The 7,631-nt window shown below is 45.8% G+C and overlaps 1 protein-coding gene across 3 annotated transcripts in view; it reads right to left on the bottom strand.

Annotated features, from left to right (window-relative positions):
• The window catches only part of Smyd2 (SET and MYND domain containing 2), a 45,417-nt gene extending 39,202 nt beyond the window's left edge, over positions 1-6,215 (bottom strand). The window contains exon 1 of one of the 3 annotated variants that reach the window (XM_047521499.1): positions 5,505-6,215. In XM_047521499.1, the coding sequence (XP_047377455.1) occupies positions 5,505-5,677 (173 nt within the window). In that variant the 5' untranslated portion in view covers positions 5,678-6,215. The remainder of the gene's footprint in view (positions 1-5,504) is intronic. The other 2 variants (XM_047521500.1, XM_047521498.1) reach the window with 2 other exon arrangements.
• Between the last annotated feature and the right edge of the window lie 1,416 nt (positions 6,216-7,631).

The raw sequence follows: 7,631 nt of genomic DNA on the forward strand, positions 1-7,631 counted from the left end.
GTTTGTTGAATAACCTGTTGAGGGAGGAGGGTAACAAAAGAAAAGAGGCTATAAAAATTGCATTAACTCAAGGAGATATCGGAGATGAATTAAAGCCCCGTCTCCAATAAGTCACACACAGTGTGATTAAGTCCCACATAAAACCACACAGTGGGTCAGGCCAAAAGGGGCACAAGAAGGAAAACCTCACTGGGGACAAAAGATTTGACTCTGTCCCTGAAGGTCACAGAGCCTGGCCCTTACGAGGCACTCAATAAAAATATGACAAACACAAAAAACCAAGTATGTGAAATTCAGGGCAATCACTTAGCTTCTTCAGTACTCAGCTTCTTTCTATGCAAAATGTGATAAAGCCCTGTCTACAACACTCATCCTTGGAAGGATCAAAATATGAACATATCTGGAAACGCTTTACGAGCTGCAAAGAGCAATGTGATTTAAAGGAATGTCATTTTATATGGGATCTTCATATTTTTTTTTTGATGGAAAGGATTTTGTGCAATTGCTTTCAGGAGGGAAAGGTGTTAGATGGTGGTTTTTAACTCTCCAGGGTTTGAATTTCACTTCAGGATATCCTGCTGCTAGTCTGTCTCTTTCATCTGAAATCGCTTCCAAATGTGCAGCTTGGTCACTGAGTCCCTATAAACTGTAAGAGAAATTATATTCCCTGCATACGAAAAATATATGTGTTATGGCTGCTGGCACATTTGAAGTCTTAAAGGATCCTTGACATAGCTAAAAGAATCATGCTGAAAATAAAGAGGAAAATGGAATCACAGTATCTTTGCTATGTGGAAAATTCTGTTTCATTTCTCTTCATAAATATTTGTTTAATCTCATGTTAAAACAGTATTAAAAGTGTCTAAGAACTTTGGAGTTGGAAGAAGGTCTTTTTCAAGGAGGTTTTACCTATGTAGATGAGTTGTAGCATTTCCATTAGGAATTGGAAAACAGTGAAATATGATCCCAAATACCCATTATTATTTCTGGAGGACTCAAAATGGAGAAATGCTAGTTTCAACTCATAGGTCAGGTACTATGTTGTTGGAGACTTCAACCAGCAACAATTTCCCAAATACCCTTCCATTATCCTCCATTGCAACCCTACTGCATAAATGCCCCTGAAATCATAATTTTTACCACTGATTCAATTAAATCAAGAGCAATTAGTCAGAAGAGCTCATCATACAAGAACAAGCAGGTGAGCAGGCTGACTGGTAGTTGTGCGGAGAACCTGACTTCTACTCTCATTCAGGCTAGCTTGGTAGGGTAGGTGTTAGAATGCACATTTTACAGATAAAGGCACCTCGGAGTTCAGAGAGGTTGAGTAAAATAACCTGCCTAAAGACAACCATCAGGAAGGGATGAAACTAGAATTCAGATCTAGTTAATCTGGCACCAAGTCCCTGCTTTGCTATCTCCATCTAAATAAATAAAAAACTTGAAACAGTGAAAATAAAAACACATTATGTTATGGTTTTGATATGAAGTGACCCCCAATGATTCATGGGATGAAGGCTTATCACCAAGTTCAGAGATGGGGATTTGGGGAAGTGACTGGATCATACAGGCTCCGACCTCATCAGTGGATTAATCACTGAGAGCTGGATGGACTAGTGGGAGGCGAAGGCTGTGGGAGGGGGACCTGGTTGAAGGGAACAGGTCCTTGAGCGCATGCCTCCCACCCATCACCCACCCTGGGGCTTCCTGGCTGCATAAGCTGAACAGATTGTCCCTGCCATGCCCTTTAGTCATGACGCTTGGCCTCACCTCAGGTCCAGAGTAATAAAATAAGCCAGCTATGGTCTGAAACCTCTGCAACTGTGAGCCAAATAAATCTTTCCTTAAGTTGTTTTTCTCAGGTATTTGTCAGAGGGATGCAAAGCTGACTAACACACACATTTCCTTACTTAATATTTAGGTAGTTGACCTTTATATTCTTTAATGTGACTATTTGGAAGAAATCTGTTGTCTATATGTTTTAATCTTATTATCCATTTTATAGAAATACATCTAAAAAGAAGGAAGGAATCCTATTATTTATAGCATGTGTCCAATTTTCCATTCAGAAAACATGATGATTTGAGGACATTTGAAGTTATTTCTCCCCTTGGACGATTTTCAGAGAATGATCTCTGAGTAACTGGAACCACAGCAATCCTGGGGATAATGTCTCCTTCCAATGCACAGCTTCAGGTGGCCTAGACCAGGGCTACTTCAGAAAACTTCAAGAAAACACCATCAAGATTTCATGACCCTTAATAATGACTAAAGTCAACCAACTTTTACTTTGCTGGTCTGATAAAACTACAGAATAGATAAGATAAAGGTTGCTAAAGAATAAAACTGGGGGACATTAGGAAAAAAGTCTTTACGACTGCTTATAACAGGACACCTTAATCATAGTGTTTTGCTCACCCAAGTATTTTAGTTTTTAAAACAATCACTCTAAATGAGCCAAGACAAAACAGAAATTCACTACAAATGGGTTTTAACACCCCTATTCCAAGGAGGCCAAGGAGGCCTTCCAAATTTCCACCACACTCAGAACAAGCAAACAAAGAAAAACAAAATTCACGATCCTAAGTGACACAAGCGCCAAGAGAATAAAGATCAAGAGGCAGACGTGCCCATCTGAGGAGCCATAGGCAGCATGAATACTCAAAAGGAGAACTGGGTTAGAACCGATTTCTCCCTTTCTGAGGTAAATAACATCAAGTGTTAATCTCAGTCTGAAATATAAAGTAACGATGGAACTTTTTAAAACCTGTCACAAAAGAGTTAACCAATCCAAAATCTGGAGGGTGCATTTGTACATGGGGTGCATCCTGTGCATGTGTACCTACACAGGCACATTTCTAATACAATGCATCAGGGACAGCTCCCAGGGGAAGATATTTGTATTTTTAGAAGCTGCCTTTAGCATCTGAGGCAAGATACACATCTTCCCAAGTGTCATCCACCAAAGTGAGAAAATGTGATACTAATTTAAATCTCCTGGAAACAGGTTTTTGAATTGTCCTGGTAATAAAAAAAATCCTATTCAGCAGAGAGTTAAGAAAAATTCCAATTATTTTTCATTTTATAGAATATATTCATTCATGAAGAAATCATTTTTCACCTTTGAAATAAGTTAAATTATGATACAATCAAATGACATGGGAAAATCTCAGATGGCTCATTTATCTCAAGCAATATTATTTACATTAAACTTCTGGCACAAAAATAGATAAGGGGTATAGTTATCTTTTGGGTGTGTGAGACAAGAAGAGGTAGTGGGTTTTGACCTATATGCAGTGTTTGTAGATTTCTGCTCCCACTCCTTTGAGGTCCTATGGAAGCCTATGTGCCCCCCTAATACCTCGAGACTAGTTTGTCCTCAGTCATATACAAATAGTTGACAAAGAAACTGGTTCTAAATTATAATGATCTAACCACTAATTTTAAACTAACTGGATTTAACAGTAAGTATAACATATGCACAAAGGTATTTCTAAATGCATGGGTCTCCTGAGTATGATTTCTTGTGTATTACTTGATTTCAAATGACTTTGAGGAGAGAGAAAAAAATGAACTACACATGTTGGCGGAAGTTCACCTAAGCCAAACAGAAAGGGGTGGGAGTGCAGTAGCAGCACCCCATTCCATGTGGCAGTCCTAGAGAGGGGCTTAAAGCAATGGTTAGTGACACTAACAAATGTCAATCATAAAAATGTAAAAAATGGGCATCAAACTTTGTCATATGTGGTAGATAACTGAGGCAAGATGGTGATTAGTGAAGTTGCACCTGACAGTACATTAATAGTCTAAGGATGGGATGTGTGTGTAGTAGATACAATTAGGACACTCAGCCAAAGAGAAACATCTCTCAGTTCCTCTTCTCCCTTTAAATTCAGAGATTTGATCTTTAATTCATTGGAGGAGAAGACTAGCAACCATCATATGTGTGCCTACTAAGCACCTGCCATGCAGAGTCTTATCTCACCCCATGGCTTCCAGGAATCGCCAGGATTCCTAGCAGAGGCTCCTTCTGTGCTGGGTCACCTGCTTTGCTCCTGCCACTGCAGACACCCACACTGCTGCAGACTCCGAGCCACAGCAAGGCTCAGAAGATCAAGGGACCAGTCGCAGCAGCCTTTTTAACTTTGGGAAAACCCAATGCTCACTTCACTCAAACGTCGCAAAGTGGTGCCATGACCCTTTAGCTCTTGGCTCACCAATTCAAAGAGCCACATCACATACAGCCCTTCAGCTGCCCACGGCATGATTCTGTGTCTAGTTCCTTTCCAGGTCCCCCCAAGCGGAAGACAGTTCTGGCAGGGAGTCCAGGCAAGATTACTATAATATTCAGCCTTTGTCCCTTCTTTTGCTATGTCTTATTGTAGAATGAGGCACACAGGTCTCAGAGATTGTGCTTCAGCATATGCTGGACTTGAGACCTGTGCTCAAAAGGTACCTGCAAGACCTCAGGTCTACTTAATCTAGCTCAGAAATCTCCATTTCAAAGATGAAGAAACTGAGGTTCAAAGAGAGTAAAGCAGGGTCATTTCCTCAGACAGCAGTGGAAGACCTGATACAAACCTGACTCCGAGGTCATGCCTCCTGCCTTAGTAAATGTAGGGACCACCTAAGTAGAAGGGAAACGGGCAACACTGAAGCCAAGGTTCCATCCCCTAATTAATGGTGTAAGTGTATATACACAACGTTCTTTGTGGTTGTCATCTGCAAAATGAAGGATGACAGGATAGGACTGGTGGTTTCCGATGCTCCATTCAGCTCTGAAACTGTCATAAGTCTTAGTTTAATTATGTGTATGTTAATATCTGTGTATATGTCATACATAGGAATATGGAAATCTATATACAATAAGGTTACAATTACCTACTGTTTCCACCACACATTTTGCCTCATCTCCCCAGCGACCATGTTTTCCTAAACGCAAACAAGGATGAAATGTCTCATCCTCGCAGCCCCTGAGAATCAAGGATGTCCCCTAGGCTTCTCTCCTAATACCCAGTGCAGAGCAAGAAGGAAGAGGGGTCAGCACTTTACACATCAACTCATTAAATTCCTTGAAGGAAACGGCCCACCCAAGGCAGGGTTGGACTGTAGGGGTCAGAACACACCTCAGGAAGCACAAGTTAAAGGTGACAGACTGTGGCTGTCCGAATCTGGAGTCCCCCGCTGCCAGGGCACCCAGTGGGCTGGGCATGCCATGCTCAGAACAAGCTTGGCTCCAAGCCCACGTTTGAGGGGCAGGAACCTACACGCCCAGTTTGTATATTTTACGCGAGCACTTGAAAGCCTGCAGGGGAAACTTGGCTCCAGTCCCCGAGCGCACGTGGCCCTGGCTGGCGTGGGGCTGAAAGGAGCGGGTCGCTCCGGGCCCGCCCCACCCCGCGGCCGCCGCCCTGGCCGCCGGCGCTAGGACCCCGCACGCCCCGCGCGCTTCCTCCCGCCGCGGTCCGCGCCGCCCGCTCCCGCCCGCCGCCGCCGCCGCCTACCTGGCGAAGCAGTACTCGCAGTGGTTGCCCCGCTCGTTGACCGTGAGCACGTAGGCGTAGGCCGGGCAGGAGAAGAGCAAGTCCCCCACCTGGAAGGGCTGCAGGGCCCGCAGCCCCCGGCCCTTGCCCGGGCTGCAGAAGCGCTCCAGGCCGCCGTGGCCCTCGGCCCTCATGGTGGCCGCGGGCGGGCGCGCGCGGAGGGGCCCCGGCGCCGCTGTGCCCGGGCTGCGGCTCCCCGCGAGCTGTTATTGGAGACGCGTCACCCTGAGCTGCGGGGGGCGGGGTGGGAAGCCGCCCGAGACGCGGCGGCCGCCCGCGCCCCGGAAGGGACGGCGGCCCCGCCCGGGCCTCGCGCGCCCCGGGGGAGGGGCAGCCCCGGCGCCCGCCCGCCCCGCGCCGACCCCCGGTCCCGCCCGCACGCGCCCCGCCGCTTCCGGTGCGGTCGACCGCCACTGCCGCGCCAGAGCCGGAGGCGTGTGCACCCGGGCGGCGACCCCCAGCAAGCGGAGGGCGGCGGGGTGGGGTAGGCCAGGGTGGGTGTCCCGGGGCCCCTGCCGCGCCGTCCGCCGGCCCAACGGATGCCGCGCGCCTGGCAGCTGGAAGGGGGCCAAGACCTCTCCACACTCTTCTTCCGTCTTTGTTTAAGACCCTGGAGGGACCGCTCCCGGAGCACCGAAGAAACAGGCAAAGGGGAAACAGTGGAAAAGTTTGGTATGCCCAGGTGCAAGGTCGTTTTCCCAAGGTTTTTAACCTGTGCGAGGCCTTAAAGGGAGCTGGTGTGCCCTCTACCCCTCTAGTGGAAGTTAATTGAATGGACGGAAGAGGAAGTGTGCTGGTCAGCCGCACTCACGCAGTGCTGCAGAGGAAGCAGGAGATAACCTTGCCTTCAAGGAACTTGGACTCTTGTTGGGGCCAGTAGCATGGTGGCCAGAATACTGCGCTAAACCTTGCTGTGGTTTTGGTGGACTGACCTCCCACCAGCTGTGATCTTAGAAAAGTCCTTTAGGTTATGAGTCACGTAAAGCTGGTGAACAGTGCCTAGCATATAAGTCCTATTCCCAGGCGTGCTGTTGTTATTCATATGGGAAAGAATATGGTGTTCCACATTGCCCTAAAGACTGAAATTGATGTGCATGAGTTGTTTTTTTTTTTTTTTTTTTTTTACGAAGAAATGGTGTAGAGAAGACACTACAAACTATGATCTTAAACTCCTTGAAGTTCGTAATTAATCTAGCAAAGGGAAAGATGAATATTGTTTGGAGTATTTCATATGATCAGTGGAAATTTGGACACCTCAATAAAATTCCTTTATTAATGACAAAGGCCTGCAGCCCTCCTTCGTGAAGTGAAGGGACTCTGTGGATATGATTTAGTTTATGCATTTTAAAAAGCATTGATCAACTTAGGGACCAGTCGCTGGGAAAGAAGGAAAGAACAAAATAGCCCTGGATCCTTGCATCTGATATACTGAAAGCCAATAATAATTACCATTAGTTATTGAGCATTAGGGGCCAGGCATTAAATACATTTCAGTTAATCCTCATAACACGACAGTCCAGTGAATTAGGTCTTGGGTCACCCACTTCCAACATTAGGAAACTAAGACAAGTCTGAGGCCATACAATAAATTGATATCAAATTCACTCTGAATTTGAAGACCATCCTCCTAACCACAATGTCTTTACAGACAAACACAAGTCATTGGGATAGTGTTATAGTGGCTGTGCGAAGTGTTCTATGAGAATACAGGCAGTGGGTGGCAAATCCAGCGTGAGGAATGTTCAAGACGGCACTATTCAAGTAACATTTGTTTGGGCTGAACCTGAGGGATGGACAGGACTCTGCAAGTGGAGGAGGAGAGAGGAATGTTCTGGGCAGAGAGTACTGCATTCAAAGACAGGAACCTGAAAAGAACAGAGTGCGTAGTGGGGCCGACTGAGCAGTTTTAAATAGAAAATGGGTTCTCTAGAGGACAGGAGGTGAGGCATGAACAGTGGAAAGGCATCTTCTCCAGAGGTGAATTTCAGTCCAAGGACCCATGGAGTCATCGAAAGTGCTAGAGTGAAGGGTTAATGCAATCAATCCAGTATTTTAGACTGATTTCTGTTGTCAGCATTGCAGTGTAGA

Source organism: Sciurus carolinensis, chromosome 12 (assembly GCF_902686445.1).
Source record: "Sciurus carolinensis chromosome 12, mSciCar1.2, whole genome shotgun sequence".
NCBI classification, from domain to species: domain Eukaryota; kingdom Metazoa; phylum Chordata; class Mammalia; order Rodentia; family Sciuridae; genus Sciurus; species Sciurus carolinensis.